General features: G+C 41.1%; 1 protein-coding gene across 5 annotated transcripts in view; it reads left to right on the top strand.

Moving 5' to 3' along the window:
* CMC2 (C-X9-C motif containing 2) overlaps positions 1–16,151 on the top strand; it is a 32,253-nt gene extending 16,102 nt beyond the window's left edge. For 3 of the 5 annotated variants that reach the window (XM_033219119.1, XM_033219117.1, XM_033219114.1), the window contains 2 exons: positions 10,352–10,423; positions 15,770–16,151. In XM_033219119.1, coding sequence (XP_033075010.1) covers positions 10,352–10,423; positions 15,770–15,856 — 159 coding nt within the window. In that variant the 3' untranslated portion in view covers positions 15,857–16,151. Of the gene's footprint in view, positions 1–10,351; positions 10,424–11,333; positions 11,444–15,769 lie in introns of all 5 variants that reach the window. The other 2 variants (XM_033219116.1, XM_033219118.1) reach the window with 2 other exon arrangements.
* Positions 16,152–17,218: the final 1,067 nt, after the last annotated feature.

Below are 17,218 nucleotides of genomic sequence, written 5' to 3'. Positions count from 1 at the left end.
AAAGGCCAGGCTTGGTGGCTCAGTTCTGTAATCCCAGCACTTTGGGAGTCTGAGGTGGGAGGATTGCTTGAGCCCAGGAGTTCAAGACCTACATGGGCAACATAGTGAGACCCCCTGTTTCTACAAAAAATTTTTAAAATTTGTGTCACTAGATGACACATGCCCGTAGTCCCAGCTTCTTAAGAGGCTGAGGTTGAGGTGGTGAGAGGTGACAACATGCTACCAGCCCTCGCTCTTGGCGCCGCCTCGGCGTCCACTCTGATGGCGCTTGAGGAGCCCTTCAGCCCACCACTGCACTGTGGGAGCCCCTCTCTGGGCTGCCTGAGGCTGGAGCCGGCTCCCTCTGCTTGTGGGGAGGTGTGGAGGGAGAGGCGCTGGTGGGAACCGGGGCTGCGTGCGGCTCTTGTGGGCCAGCGCGAGTTCTGGGTGGGCGGGCTCAGTGGTCCCGCACTTGGAGCACCGCCGGCCTAGGGCAGTGAGGGGCTTAGCACCGGGCCAGCAGCTGCAGAGGGTGCGCCAGGTCCCCAACAGTGCTCAAGTTCTCGCCCGGCCTCGGCTGGCTCCCCACTGGGCAGGGCTCTTGAGACCTGCAGTCTGCCATGTCCGCGCCCCGCCCCCCCAAGGTGGGCTCCCGCGGGCCCGAGCCTACCTGACGGGCACCGCCCCCTGTTCCATGAGCCTCCCTGACGGGCACCACCCCCTGCTCCATGGTACCTGGTCCCATTGACCTCCCAAGGGCTGAGGAGTGCAGGCGCGCCTTGGGACTGGTGGGCAGCTGCGCCTGCAGCCCTGCGCGGGATCCACGAGGTAAAGCCAGCTGGGTTCCTGAGTCTAGTGGGAACTTGGAGAACTTTTATGTCTAGCTAGAGGATTGTAAATGCACCAGTCAGCACTCTGTGTCTAGCTCAGGGATTATAAATGCACTAGTTAGCACCCTGTCAAAACGTTCCAATCAGAGCTCTGTAAAACAGACCAATCAGCTCTCTGTAAAATGGATCAATCAGCTCTCTGTAAAATGGGCCAATCAGCAGGATGTGAGTGGGGCCAGATAAGGAAATAAAAGCAGGCTGCCTCAGCCAGCTAGCAGCAACCCGGTAGGGTCCCCTTCAGTACTGTGGAAGTTTTGTTGTTTTGCTCTTTGCAATAAATCTTGCTGCTGCTCACTCTTTGGGTCCACTGCCGCCTTTATGAGCTGTAACACTCACCGCAAAGGTCTGCAACTTCACTTCTGAAGCCAGAGAGATCACGAACCCACCAGAAGGAAGAAAGTGCGGACACATCTGAAGGAACAAAGCGGGAAGAACGAACAACTCCAGCTGCGCCGCCTTTAAAAGCTGTAAAACTCACCGCGAGAGTCTGAGACTTCATTCTTGAAGTCAGCAAGACCAAGAACCCACCAATTCCGCACACAGTGGGAGGATCATTTGAGCCTGGAAGGTCGAGGTTGCAGTAAGTCGTGATTGTGCCACTGCACTCCAGCCTGGGTAACAGAGTAAGACCCTGCCTCTGAAAAGAAGAAGAAAAAAATTTATTTGAACTGATGTGTAATAACTTCCAGGATACATTTCTTGAAGAAATCAAAGGACAAAACAGTATTTTTAGTATCCTAGCATTTATATAAAAAAGAAGATAAGCAAAACATATTTGTATCTCCTCATTTGTGCAAAAAGAAACAAAATAACTGGAAGCTAATGAGATTTATTACCTTCTGAGTGGTGGGAAGGAGCAGAGTGGAGGAGTGACACTACAAAATCTTTTGGCCGGGGGCAGTGGCTCGTGCCTGTAATCCCAGCACTTTGGAAGGCCAAGGTGGGTGGATCACTTGAGTCCTGGAGTTTGAGACCATCCTGGCCAACATCACAAAACCTCATCTCTACCAAAAATAAAAAATTAGCTGGGCGTGGTGGTGGGCCCCAGTAATCCCAGCTACTCAGGAGGCTGAGGCAGGAGAGTCACTTGAATCTGGGAGAGGGAGGTTGCAGTGAGCCGAGATTGTCACTGCCCTCTAGCCTGGGTGACAGAGTGAGACTGTGTCTCAAAAAACAAAAAAATATATATATTTTATGTAATTCATGTTGTTTGAACTTTGTTAACGTTTCATTTACTCAAAAAAAAAAAAAAGGATAAAAAAGGGATGAGCAGGGTTGGGAAGAAAACTCAAAAATGGAATACAAACAAAACCAGACAAACTTACTTCAAATGAGTCATGTAATTACACTAAAGGATAAAATGAACTAACTCAAGTAATTTGAACGTAGGCTAAAGACAAAGTAGAGCTGTTGTTAGTAGTTTGGATTTTGCAGTGGCATGGATTGGCAGTTCTGAAACTGGCTTCTGTGTATTCTGTGTATTCCAAGACTGAGCAAATGAGTAAACATACTGTAGATAATAAGAGACAGGTTTCTTACTGTCATAAATATGGAAGAGGAAAGGCTAGGATGTATGCTGTGATGTTGCATTGGAATTAGAGGTATCAGTGTGAACTCATGGTTTTCAGTATATATAAGATGTAGAATAGGTAGATATGTGTGTCTGTGTTTCATACATGTATTCCATATATGTTTTCCTGTAGCAATGAGCATGCGTAACGCCCAGATTTTGTTTTTGAATACCACTTTTCAGTAACAGGGATCCTTGGAGAAATTACTGATTGTAGGGCTAGGGCTGGGAAAGAACAAGAAGAACCTGCAACATCTTGTACCAGAAAGTAAGACATTTATCAAAGAATGATGGGGGCGGTTAAAAGGACAGGGGCCAGCTTGAAGGGATTCCTGCTGGCCAAAAATGGGACAGAACATCAAAGTGATGAAAATAATATAATCAATTGAATAAGGATCCATGAGTCCAAACTCATATAAATATATAAATGGATGAAAAGGGAAAGTTTCCATTACAGTAGAATGCCAACTAAAATATAAGAGGAGTGCTAGAATTAGAAAATCACTGTTAACCGTTGTAATAGTAATTGATTTAGTCGGTAATCATTAATAGATCCTCATACTAGTGGGTGAAAAGTTTGAGGAAATAATTGGATAGTTAAATGGTCTCAAAGTGTGTACCTATAATAATTACAGAGGAAAAAGGAATAACTTTACAGTGTAGAAACTTGGCAGGTAGCTCCTTACCTAGGTAATAGAAGTTAACATCAGTAATGGGACAAATTGCCATGTGCCTCTTGATGTGATACACCAAAGATACAACATCACTTCTAGGGTATTCCTGCCAAAAAGTCATAACCTGAATCACGTTGTGAAGAAACAGCAGACCAACCCAAATGGGGGAGCATTTTGCAAAATAACTGACCTGTACTCTTTAAAATGTCAAGGTAATGAAAGAAAAAAGAGACAAGCTGTTTCAAATAAAAGATTAAAGATAAGAAAAGTACTGTAAGAGCTGGAAAAAAAAAAAAAACAGACGAAAGAGACATGACAACTAAATGCAATAGCAATCCTGGACTGGGGGAAAAAAACCACCCAACTTTTTTTGCCTTTTGCATGAATGATACTATTAGGCCAATTGGTGAAATTTGAATAAGGTCTATAAATTAGATACTAGTATTAATGTTAATTTCCTGATTTTGGTAATCGTTTGGGTACTTAAATTTAAGTCCTTGTTTTTTTAGGAAACGTGCATTGTATCTGCAACTTAATCAGTTCAGAAGAAAAACTCCTGTGTGTATGTAAGAGCTAGAAGAATAAAGCAAATGTGGTGAAATGTTACTATTTGGAAATTCTTTGCACTGTTCTTGCAACTTTTCTTCAAGTTTGAAATTGACAATTGTTTTTAAAGACATCTCCGGTCATCAAGTTTTGCATAAGTGATCTTTCTGAAGACTTGCACTTTTTAAGTGTTAAATTGAGCCCAGGAGTTTGAGTATAGTGAGCAATGATGTCACTCCGACACTTCAGCCTGGACAATGGAGCGAGACGACACTTCAGCCTGGACAATGGAGCGAGACCGTGTCTCTCAACAGCAATAACACCACCTAGTGACTTAAAACAACCATAATTCTGCAGGTCCAGATCTGGGGGGAAAAAGTTAATTAAAAGTTTATGGGGAGGATGGGCGACAAAGCAAGACTCCGTCTCAAATAAAAAAAAAAAGTTTATGGGGAGGATGTCTCTCTCTGTCACCCAGGCTCGAGTACAGTGACACTATCAAAGTTCACAGGAGCGTTGAACTCCTTGGCCCAAGTGATCCTTCTGCCTCATCCTCCTGGGTAGATGGGACTACAGGTGTGTGCCATCATGCTTGGATAATTCAGTGTTTTTTTTTTTTTCCTCTGAGAGACAGGCTCTCCTCTGTTGCCCAGACTGGTCTCAAACTCCTGGCCTCAAGTTGTCCTCCTACCTTGTCCTCCCAAAGTGCTGGGATTATAGGCATGAGCCACTGTGCCTGGCCTGATCCCAGTTATTTAATTAATAAATTGAGTGAATTGTATTACCTAAGATGTCTTTTAGCCCTGAGTTTGTGTAATTCTGTTTTAGTCTTTTCTTGTTGATTAGGCCATCTTTCTGAATGCCCCGGTCTGTGGTGGAATGCTGCAGTGCTCTCCAATCTGCTTGAAGTGCCTGAGTGTTTTATGTCCAAATAGCCTACCTTGCTGTGCTTTTATCATTCTTTCCGTGCTTTTTTAGTTCTGCTGTGATCTTCGCAGACAAATGTTACTTCCACGGCTTTCAGGTGTCTGTGGGTGACTTCTGATCGACTGGCCTATTTTGCCTACATTTGTCAGCAAGACTTAGATATTCTTTCCATCTGAAGGTAAAATACAGAATTTAGAACAGCTGATTTCCTCAAAGCTACTTGGAAATCCTTATGTATTTTTTCTGATTTATAAAAGTAATATGTACATAATACGTATCATTTTAGATAGTATAAAAGAGGTAGGAAAGTGTAAAGTGAACAAAAATTACCTTTTGTTCAACCATCCAGAGATAAACTCATTAAGAACTGGGTTTTTTCACCATTTTACAATTTTTGTGTTTTGCCTTTTTCTCTTCTTCTTCTTAGCATTTTGAAATGCCCACATTTTTTCCATCATGAGAAAATACATAAGATTCCTTCCCATAATCCCAGCCTTCTGGTATCTTGTGGTAGCATCTGTTTCACAGCTGACTATTGAAAGAATACTGCTTTCTTCTTTCAGTTTGGGTTCTACCCTCACTAGGGTCCCAGAACTACCAAGATCACTAATGACTGCCCTGCTGCCAAATTTGGTGGATGTTTTCAGTAGTTACCTTACTTTTCTCCCAGCAGCATTTGATTCCCTCTCAAAACACTCTTCCACAGGCTTCTACCATAACTTTCTCTTCCCTGGTTTTCCTTAAGTTTCTTTGGCCACTCTTCAGGCTACCCCAGTCCACACCTTCCTGCAAAAAATCATTCATTTTCCTGTTTTCAGTAACTCTCAAATCTGTATCTCTGGCTCAGATTTCCTCTGAGTTCCAGGTCTGTTTATCTCAGCTAGACAGTGGACTTAACTGTTCTACCAGTAAACTCAACATGTCCAGATACAAATTTATCTTATCTCTTTTTAAAACCTCCAGTGTCATTCTTAGCTGAAAGCCAGTGTCATCTTTAATTCCTCCATCTGCCTCACCTCTTCCTGTGAGTCTTTACCAAGTGCTGTTCTCTGCCGAATCTCTCTTGAACCATTGTTCTTCTTTGCCAGGGCCACTGCCATAGTCTGTGCCAACACTTTTATTGGGACCACCTGTAAAGGACTTCTATCTGGTCTCCTGGCGGTTTTGTTTTCTTTTTAGTCTAAATCAGTTTTCCACCCTGGATGTAGAGTAATGTTTCAAAAATAAGTTTAATCATTGTTACCTTTTTTTTTTTTTTTCCCGAGGTGGAGTCTCATTCTGTCGCCCAGACTGCAGTACAGTGGTGGGATCTCAGCTCTCTGCACCTGTTAGGAATCTGCATTTTATTTATTTATTTTATTTTCGATGCAGGGTTTCACTCTGTCGCCCAGGCTGGAGTGTAGTGGCGCGATCTTGGCTCACGTACAACCTCTGTCTTCTGGGTTCAAGTGATTCTCCTGCCTCAGCCTCCCGAGTACCTGGGATTACAGGCCCCCACCATTACGCCCGGCTAATTTTTGTATTTTTAGTAGGGACGGGGTTTCACCATGTTGGCCTAGGCTTCTCTCAAACTCCTGACCTCAGGTGATCTGCCCAAAGTGCTGGGATTACAGGCATGAGCCACTGTGCCTGGCTCATTGTCACCTTTTTAATAGGTCCTTTTGCCTACAGAATGCATTATAAATGTCTTGCCTTGTGTTTCAAGTCCTTAATGAAACTCATCCTTAAGTAGCTGTTAGTCTTCACCACTCTCCCACAGCTCCTTCCCCCTCATTCCTGTGGTGGTTTTTTTTTTTGCAGGTACATGGGAGAATGGTATTTCTGTCTTCCAAGCCTTGATTTTTCCTTTGCTGAGCTTAGTGCATTCCTTCTGGCTCCACTTACTGCTTTCTAAACCGGGTTTTACCATCCATCAGGTTTTCTTCAGCTTGGTTGGTCATTTCCTTTTCCCTTTCCTGGCCTAGATTCTCCTAGGGCAGTCACTCAGTTTGAGTAGCATCATACATAATACCTTTCTGCTTCGTGGCAGTTCTCACACTTTTTGGTCTCAGGACTCCTTTACACTCTTTTAACATTATTAAGGACTCTTGGGAGCTATTGTTTATGTGGGTGATACGTACAATATTTATTGGATTAGAAATGACTGAGAAATTAAAAAAATTATTTTAAAGTTACAATGGTAAATTATAATTTTACATGGTAAGATGACATGTTAGCATAGTTATTTCTCACAAAAATCTTATTTTTCAAACCAGAACAAAGCGAAAAGAATGACATCACTTTTCATTTTTTTAATGTCTGAATTCATAAAATATACCTGAATTCTCATGTCTGCCTCTACATTCAATCTGTTGTAATGTTAGACTTTGTGTAGCCTCAGGAAAACTCCGCTATATCCTTGTGAGAGGATGAAAATGAACAAAACAAATGTTTTTGTGTTATTGAGAAGGTAGTTTTGACCTTGTACATTCCCTGCAAAGGTCTCAGGAACCCCTGGGTGTCTCTGGACTACACTTTGAGAACCACTGCTTTATGGCAATCACTTCTTATTTGTCTTTTTCCCTCTGACTGTGTACTGTGAGAGTAGGGCCCAGATCCACCTTGCTCACTTCTGCATCCCTGGTGCCTGGGACATTGTTTTTTATGTAAAAGGTTTGCAGATATCTGTTGATTCACTTATTTAATCAATTGCTTGGTTGGTTTGGTTCTCAAGAAATTGACACCAGGCACTAGAGACTTACTCTACAAAAGTATGAGAAACTTGTAGCCTGCGGGAATTTCTTCTACCAATTTCTCTGAGGCATTTGGGTCTGATATTTTTCATGTTAACATCACAAGAGTATAATTCTCATTTTACCTTAGGTAAAAGGAAGCATATAAATTAGTTTTTGTCATGGATTTTTGAATTAAAATGTACATGTATGGAATGATATGAATAAATGTCAACTATGAAATACTGTCTTACATTTGAAAACTCTGCTTGACTAGAAGGGGTGAAAATGCATTGTCATGTTTATTTGTTGTCAAGGAAGTAGTATAAGAAAAATACACAGGAAATACTTATTCTTTGGGAATGATAGAGGAAAGAAAAAAGTAAAATAAAAATTAAGTACAGAAAGTTTTTTAAATTAAAAAATTTATTCTGGAAAGGTCATTAGGTAGCAAACAGGAGATTTTAGTCTATCTTAAATGCTTCCTGGAAAAACTGACCACTTATTCAGTGTGGACTTGAAATGTACATTTAAAATGGTGGTGAAGCAGGAAAAAAAGAAATAGCATGAGGCATAGCTTATTAATTGTGTGTTGTCTGGTTTCCATGAAAGTCTTAATTAGAACGGAAAGGAAAAGATGTGCTTCTTATTACAACTACCAAGTTCAGCATATATGACCTGTCATTATAAAACAGATCACCGTGCTATCTGACCCACCCTTGAAAATCATGAAGTGCAAACACACTAATTATGTTCCTACTGAAATTCAGGTTCTTAACTTCAGGCTTCAGCTTAACCTGCTTCAGAGAGCACTCATACTTTCTGCCACGATGATACTCACAGGACTAGAAACAGCTAGGAGATTTTATTTTTTAAATCAGACTGAACTTCAGGCGGATTTCCTTGTATTGTAAATTAGTGGCTTATTTATATGACCTTTGTAGGGCATCTAATGATAGTGTTATGTATTTTTTCTTTTTTTTCCATTACGGAGTTTCGCTCTTGTTGCCCAGGCTGGAATGCAATGGCACGATCTCTGCTCACCGCAACCTCCAAGCAATTCTCCTACCTCAGCTCTGGAGTAGTTGGGATTACAGGCATGTGCCACCATGCCTGGCTAATTTTGTATTTTTAGTAGAGATGGGGTTTCTCCATGTTGGTCAGGCTGGTCTCAAACTCCCGAGCTGAGGTGATCCGCCCGCCTTGGCCTCCCAAAGTGCTGAGATTATATAGGTGTGAGCCACTGTGTATGGCTGTGTTATGTATTTGATGTATTTTGGTGACATTTTGAATGGGGGCTAATGAGAAAAGGGCTGTGGCACTAAGCATTTATTAATAAGATAACTCTTACAGGACAGTGTTTGGTAGTGAAGTTACTCTGCCCATGGCAGTGTGGCCATGCTGCAGCTTGGCACCACTCCCTGTAATAGAGAATGGATTGTGCTGATTTTAACATTTCCCTTAAGAAAAGGATGTTAGGTTATGATAAAACATTTACACTGTGAGGTTTTGGTGAGTTAGTAAGTAGGCTTCCCTTTCATCAAGAAAAAGTCCTTAACTCTTTGTTTCTACTTGCAGAATGTTTATTCCTTCTTTGTAAGAAAAACCAGGATAATTTGTTCATTTGTATACAGTTCATCCTTGAACAGCTTGGAAGTTTGGGGCACTAACCACCATGCAGTTGAAAGTCCACATATAACTTTTTGACTACCCAAAAACTTGATCGAGAGTTTCCTGTTGTCTGGAAGCCTTACTGACAGCATAAATAGTTGATTAACACATGTTTTGTATGTTATATGTATAATTCATTGTATTCATACAATAAAGTAAGTTAGAGAAACGAAAATCATAAGGAAGAGAAAATATATTTATAGTATGGTATTGTATTTATTGATATGTAAGTTTACATCATCTGTTCACAAGATGATGTATGTCAGTCTGAAATGGTAGGCAACCACAGCTGCAGACCTCAATCTACAGTAAGTTTCAAGTAGTTCAGCTTTTTCCTGTAATGTCATTACTTTTCTCTGCTTCTTGGGAGCACTTCTAGCATTACTAGTGGTGCTTCATATGGGTCCTGTGGTGTTATTCAAGGTTTATGGTTGTTGCAGTAAACATGACTTGCTTCCTGTGTATGTTATTGGTATCACAGGGTGTTTTAAGTGCATAATCGTAACACTTGAGCCCACTGTAATAGCAATAGGAAGTGACTTCAAAATCATTACGGTAGTACAGTATATATCGCAGCTAATTTTATGTAGCTGTGATTTGATACATCTTTACGTTTGCTTACATTTCTCTCAACTTTGGTGCTATATATGTTCTGTGTGTGTGTTAGTTTTGATAAATTTTAACGTTTTGAAATTTGTATATGTTTTATGGTAGTAAATGACAACATAGTATTTACGTTTTTTTTTTTTTTTTCTGAGATGGACTTTTACTCCGTCGCTCAGGCTGGAGTGCAGTGGCGCAATCTTGGCACACTGCATCCTCCGCCTCCCGAGTTTAAGCGGTTCTCTGCCTCAGCCTCCCGAGTAGCTGGGATTACAGGTGCCCACCACCATGCCCGGCTAATTTCTTTTGTACTTTTAATAGAGACAGGGTTTCACCATCTTGGCCAGGCTGATCTTGACGCCTGATCTCGTGATCTACTCACCTGTCTTGGCCTCCCAACGTGCTGGGATTACAGGCATGAGCCACCCTGCCCGGCCAGTATTTACATGTTTTACGCATTTATGCTGTACTTTTTGTTATTATTATTAATTTTCTGTATTTCTAGGCTATGGTGGTTCATCTGCGAGTTTTTTCAAATTGTTACAACTGTTCAAGAATGTTTTCAATATGTTTATTGAAAAAAATCCACGTGTAAGTGAACTCACGCAGTTCAAATCCATGTTGTTCAAGGGCCAACTATGCTTCATACATGTGATTTAACTATTGTTTATTAGCAAAGTGACACTATAAACTCATTTCTGTAGGAGTATTTAAATTGTATGTACCCTAAACCTTGGCATATTATGGGATGAAATATTTTACTCCTTTTCTTCTTTTTAGCACAACGTTCTGAAATTTTTTGGTTATTGTAACGATTTTGATCGGGAGGTGAGAAAATGCCTGAGAAATGAGGTAAGAAAAGTGTCAAAGGATGGATGTGGTTGAACAATAGAACATATTTGAATATTGTATATTACTGCCATTATTGAATTTTTCCCAAATTTTTGTGTCATGGAGAAAATTGACTTTACATGTGTATGACCTTCCTCTGTTTAAGGGAAGAAATGAAAGCTTTTCTGGGGACAGTTTTAGAACATAGCTTTTTGGCCATGAGCACAAATGAGGAAAACAACTTCCTTGTGATGATTACTGTAGGTCATCTGGATGAATTTAATGGTTTAGGAAGTTGTATCTCTGGCCAGCAGAAAGACTTCTATCAGTCACCTATTCACTGATAGGCAGGTAATTAAAACTCTCTGGGCCTCAATTTCCGTATATAAATTGAGGAGGCTAGAATTAGGCTCTTTTCAGCTTTAATATTTTGAATTTCTTTGTAGTTATGCTTTGTGTAAGCCATAGGGATCTGATTTGACTTGTTTTGGAACACTCATCTCCTGAACTTAATTTTAGGGCACGACTTGGACTTGGGCAAATAGCCACCGTACACAGTTCATTGTCTTTTTCCAGGCACTGCCAGATAAGCAGAGTACATTTTAAACCTTTGAAAAGAAATTTGATTCAATTTGTTTCGTACATCAGATTTTTTGTGTCCAGAACTTTTTAAAATATACGATGGCTAAAATTTTGCCTTTCAGATATCATTTTTGTTATTTTTGAACTTTTTTTTTTGCCTCAGATTGAAAGATTTAAATGTAATATTTGAAGTTGTCCAGCATCTTTCTTTTGATTTTGTTTTCTGCTCAGGCTGTTTTTCCCTTCCTGGATTCCCTTTTCAGTGTGACACCCACCTTTACTGTTTGAAGAACTGTTCGGAGTTCTGACTGAAGAGTAATAGTTTGCTTCTTGTTTTCTTTTGAGACAGGATCTCTCTCTGTCGCCTAAGCTGGAGTGCAGTAGGGTGATCGTAACTCACGGAAGCCTCCAGCTCAAGTGATCCTCGCACTTCAACCTCCTGAGTAGCTAGGACTACAGGTGCGTATCACCGTGCCTGGTGAAGGTTTTACACATTTTTTTGTAGAGATGAGAGTCTCCCTGTGTTGCCCAGGCTGGTCTCAAACTCCTAACCTCAAGCAGTCCTCCCACCTTGGCGTCCCAAAGTGCTGGGACAATAGGCATGAGTTACCATGCCCAGCCTTATTAGTGTTTTTAAATGATTTATTATAAATATTTGTCCTTTATATGAAAAAACCAGTTTACATGAAAACTACACCTAGGGCAATGTTTCTGTTTTAATAGTAAGCTTATGAGCTGGCATCTGTAATCCCAGCTATTCGAGAGGCTGAGGCAGGAGGATTCCTTGACGTGAAAAGTTTTGAGGCCAACTTGGGCAACGTAGTGAGACCCTGTCTCTAAGAAATCTCTTAAAATTTAGCCAAGTGTGGTTACACACACCTGTGGTCCTAGCTACTTGGGAGGCTGAGGCAGGAGGATCGCCTGAGCCCAGGAGTTCATGGCTGCAGTGAGCTGTCTAGGTCACCACTGTGCTTCAGCCTGGGTGACAGAGTGAGACCCTATCTCTAAGAAATAGTATTGGCCGGGTGTGGTGGCCCACGCCTATAATCCCAGCATTCTAGGGGGCCAAGACAGGCAGATGACCTGAGGTCAGGAGTTCGAGACCAGCCTAGGAAACATGGTGAAACCTGACTCTACTAAAAATACAAAAAAATTAGCCAGGCACGGTGGCGGGCACTTGTAGTCCCAGTTACTCAGGAGGCTGAGGCTGAGGCAGGAGAATAACTTGAGCTTGGGAGGTGGAGGTTGCGGTGAGCCCAGATCACGTTTCTGCATTCTAGCCTAGGTGACAGAGTGAGACTCTGTCTCTAGATAGATAGATAAATAAATAAGTAAATGCATTCTAGCTAGCCTGGGTGACTAAATAAATAAATAAATAGGTAGATAGATAGGTATCTTATGAAAAAATATAGCTCATATTATTTTATTTGGTATGGCTATTTGTTTTTTACATACTTTGAGCTGTATAACGTAGCTTTTTTCGTGTTTTTAGATGTTTTCCCCCATTTTGCCGTTAAGAAATTTTGCCACTGCTTTGTCAATTAGATCTTCATATGAAATTGTCTTCTCAGCTGGCCTGAGATCTGTTAGTGACTTTTTAGTAGACTGTTGGAGATATTTTTCTTACTTTGTCTGAGTTTGTTTTCCTATACGTTTTATGTTTTCTCCTTGATTTCTTTTCTAAGTCCTCTGTGTAGTTGTATGTTATTTTATCCTCTAATTTGTAGATGTTTTTCTCTCTGCTCGCCCATCACTAATGTCTGAGTCTGCACTCATGTGTTTCTTCTCTACTCTTAATGCTTGCTTCAGATGCTTTCCTGCTACTCTTTGCTTCATGTGTCATCTGATTACTTCATTCCGTGAAGCTTTTTTTTGTTTTGTTTTGTTTTTTTGAGACAGAATCTCGCTCTGTCGCCCAGGCTGGAGTGCAGTGACGGGATCTCGGCCCACTGCAAGCTCCGCCTCCCGGGTTCACGCCATTCTCCTGCCTCAGCCTCCCGAGTAGCTGAGACTACAGGTGCCCGTCACCACGCCTGGCTAATTTTTTGTATTTTTAGTAGAGACGGGGTTTTACCGTGTTAGCTAGGATGGTCTCGATCTCCTGAGCTTGTGATGTGCCCGCCTCAGCCTCCCAAAGTGCTGGGATTACAGGTGTGAGCCACTGCACCTGGCCTCTGTGAAGCTTTTAAGTAGAAAAAGTATATGGCCATTTCTTGTTGGGACTCTGCTGTGTCACTGCTTTTATTCTTTTTTTTTCTCTCTCTTTTTTAGGGAGATGGAGTCTTGCTGTGTTGCTCAGGATGGTCTCAGACTCCTGGGCTCAAGCAGTTCTCCCACCTTGGCCTCCCAAAGTTTTGGATTACAGGTGTGAGCCACTGCACCTGGCCTTTTCTTCTTCTTGAAAAAAAAAAAATACTAATAATACTTTTGTGGCATCCTCTTTTGTCCCTCTTAATTGTTTTGTTTGGTTTGGGGTTAATTGGCCTTTTGTTCTGTCTGTTATTTGATGGAGTTTTGTGAGTAACTTCATATTCATTCTTTTCCCCCCTTTTATTCAGGGACTGTCTTGACTTCCTATGGAGATGTCTTAACATATTTTAATGTACATTGTATTTTAATTTGCTCTGTAAGTTATTTGTTGGCCTGCTACAAACTATTCTGAAGACTTTCCCTTAAGACCCTCCTCAACCTGATTGCTGGGGCAATCCAGTAGATGTGATTAAAGGTAGATATGAAAGCTTTTTCTCAGCAGGTATCCCTCCTTGTTTTAGAATAGTGTTTTTTGATTTTTTCCTGAACAATTTTATGAGTAAATTGAATGCATGATAGATAAAATGAATGACTTTGAAGGGACCTCGTGCTTCATGTGTAATTTGAAATAGCCTTTTTTTTTTGAGACGAAGTCTCACTCTTCGCCCAGGCTGGAGTGCATTGGTGTTATCTCGGCTCACTGCAACCTCCTCCTCCTGGGTTCAAGTGATTCTCCTGCCTCAGCCTCCTGGGTAGCTGGGATTGCAGGTGCATGCCACCACGCCCGGCTAATTTTTGTATTTTTAGTAGAGACAGGGTTTGATCATGTTGGCTGGGCTGGTCATGAACTCCTGACTTCAGGCCATCCTACCCACTTTGGCCTCCCAAAGTTCTGGGATTATAGGCGTGAGCCACCACACCTGGCCTGAGGTAGCCTTTTGACAAAGAAGGAATAAAAAGTTGGAAAACTACCATTCCAGAAGATATGTTAGAATCCTTCAGTCAAAACTTTTGATCTAGAAAACTTCTTAAAGATTGTCTAGCCCACCTGCTTATATTTGAAGTTACTGGCCCAGAAGAGTGAAGTAACTCAAAGTCGTGAATCCCCCCATTACTCTGTCTTGGATGGCGGGGTTCATCCCTGATGAGCTCGGTATCACTAATCTTTAATTTCTGTGGCCTTGCTCTCCAGATCTGTGGCTCCTAGAAGATTTTGATGTTTAACTGTTCACCTGTTTTCAGTTTTTTCTATTTGAATTTACTTTTACCCTTTTCCCCTTCTGCCCAGGGGAAAACACAGTCATTCACCTTTAAAGTGTGTTGGTTTGGTATATATATTGTAAGCATGTACATATATTCATATAAAAACACTTTTAAGTTTCTCTGCTTTAAACGTAGGTTAACTATTTAAGAAAATCTAAGTGCCAGGCTTCATGTCTGCTGTTATTTATAACCTGCCGGCCAGATCCGAATACTAGGCCGAAAACCTCTTGAGGTGAAAATTGCATTTATACGTAGCTGATTACGAAACATAGGATTTGAGGAGTATCAGGTTTGTTAACTGTTCATGAAGAAGAAACCTTGGGAAGCTGAGCTATGTGTTTCTATATGAGTCAATAAGATAGGTTGCTAAGAGCCAGTTACTCTTTTGATAATGTCTAAAGAAATACAATGTGAGTTGGTCATAAGATCTAGGCCCACTATAGTCCATGTCTGTCATTGTGACTGGAGCACTGTATTCAATTTTGGTTGTGATTTTTTTTTGGTAAGGGGCATTGATATTAAAGTGCTTCATAAAAAGTCAATAAAAGTCATTTTATAGGTTAGATATTAAAAGACAGAGGCTATGTTCTGTGCAGCAGTTGTAGAAACCAGCAATGTTTAGCCCAAAAGGTAGTAAGTGGGTTATCTGTAATCAAATATTTGAACATTATAGCAGACAAGAAGAAATAAAAGGTGGTAGTTTACAGGGAAGCACTTTTGGTTTAAAATGAAAATTTTTGGAACGAGTAGAATTGTCCAGCAGTTAGACAAGCTACCTCTCATGGAGTTTACAGGGAAGCACTTTTGGTTTAACATGAAAAACTCTGGAATGAGTAGAATTGACCAGCAGTTAGACAGGCTACCTTTCAAGGACGTGAGCCCCTCCACTAGAGGTACTCAGCAGAAGTTAGAGGACTTACTAGACTGTGAACCCCTGGAGAATACGGACAGAATTTGCCCATCTTCAGTACTTATTGAATTCATATTTTGGGAGGAAATTGAGCAAACAATTGTGCACCTGTTAGGATGTAGATGCTGTACTGTATTGAATTAAGTTGTGCTAGATATGAGATATTCTCTAAGATCACTATTTCCAATCTCAGATTTAGTTCAATAAAAGAAGAATTTTGTCAGAACATTTAAAAAAAATTTGACCCCTGTTAACCTCAAAGAACATTTATATTTTGCAAATATTTCTAAATAATATACTGCTATAAATAGTGACATAATCTGCTATCTCTTTTCTCCCCCCTTCTTCCTTTTATTTTTCAGTACATAGAAAACAGGACCAAGAGCAAGGAGGATGGCATTGCAATGCGAAAGAAACTTTTTAATCCTCCAGAGGAATCTGAACAATAAATTGCATTTTCACTGGATGCCTTGGCTGAGAGAAGACCTAAAGACTCTGGGTTGATACCTGAAAGAATCCTGTCTTATTTGGTCTCCATAATCCTTTGAATGGAAGATGACCTGTGAGAGATTGAACCGTGGAGAAATATGAAAACCCTGGATTCTGAGTGCTTGTTGGGCAGGGCGTTTAGTACCGTCTCCCCTTTACCAGCAAACCTGACTTCACCATGTTTCTTCTGTTTGCCTACAACCAGTTAATATCTGAGTAACTTATCTCCTTCAATAAAATAATTTATTTAAACAATTTTTTTCTCCTTTCTCTTAGAGTCTCCTGGCATTAGGGCAAATGATGCCATTAGGCTTTTTCTTTTTGACAACATGATATTGAAGACTTCCGGGGAAATACCATCAGTGTTTACTATTTGAAAATGTTCCAACTTTATTGTTTTTAAAGAGTGATTTTCTAAATGATTAAAAAAAATTTTTTTTTGAGACATAGTCTTGCTTTGCCGCCCAGGCTGGAGTACAGTGGTGCGATCTCAGTTCACTGTAACCTCCACCTCCCAGGTTCAAGTTATTCTCCTGCCTCAGCCTCCCTAGTAGCTGGGGCTACAGGCGTAGGCTACCATGCCTGGCTGATTTTTGTATTTTTGGTAGAGACAGAGTTTCGCCATGTTGACCAGGCTGATCTCAGATTCCTGAGCTTAGGTGATCCGCCCACTTCAGCCTCCCAGAGTGTTGGGATTATAGGCGTGAGCCACTGTGCCCAGACTAAAAGATTAAATATTTACGCTTAACATTAAAAAGTTGCATCTGGTCAGGAATTGAGTCTTAGCAGACTTTGCTTTCCCATTTGGTTGAATGTGCCCACTCGAGATGCCAGTTAACCTTAGGCCAGTGTATCTCCTCTCTGTTGAGTATAGGACTGTTCTTCCTGTGCCCAATTCTAGCAGTCATCTCACCAGTGTTCCTTCTGCCAAGTGTTTCTGAGACCTGTGACAACCTGGAAGTCAGCAGCTTCCAGCTGCAGGCACAGCAGGGGCTTGATCTTCTTGTCAGGTGTCAGGGAACAGACTCAGCTGTGGGCTCCTTCTAGTGGAGTTCTGTGTATAATGTCCAGCGTGAGGCCTTGTTGGTGTCGGTGTTTAATAAGTGATTTCCCTATCACAGGAGACGTTCAAGAGGCTGGACTTTCACTCAGTACGTCGATTACAGAGCATAACAGACAATCAGTGGAAGGATGGGGAAAGAACCAGAATTAATTCTGAAGTACCTTCCAAGACAAAGTGTATGAATTTTTATTCAGTCCCCCTAGTGTCAGGCAGTAGAAATACAGAAATGAGACATTTTTGCCTTCAGAATCTTGTAGTA

Source organism: Trachypithecus francoisi, unplaced genomic scaffold, assembly GCF_009764315.1.
Source record: "Trachypithecus francoisi isolate TF-2019V2 unplaced genomic scaffold, Tfra_2.0 Lachesis_group10, whole genome shotgun sequence".
In the NCBI taxonomy this organism is placed as follows: domain Eukaryota; kingdom Metazoa; phylum Chordata; class Mammalia; order Primates; family Cercopithecidae; genus Trachypithecus; species Trachypithecus francoisi.
The sequence above is the reverse complement of the archived record's forward strand: the minus strand, read 5'-3'. Positions and strand labels throughout refer to the sequence as shown.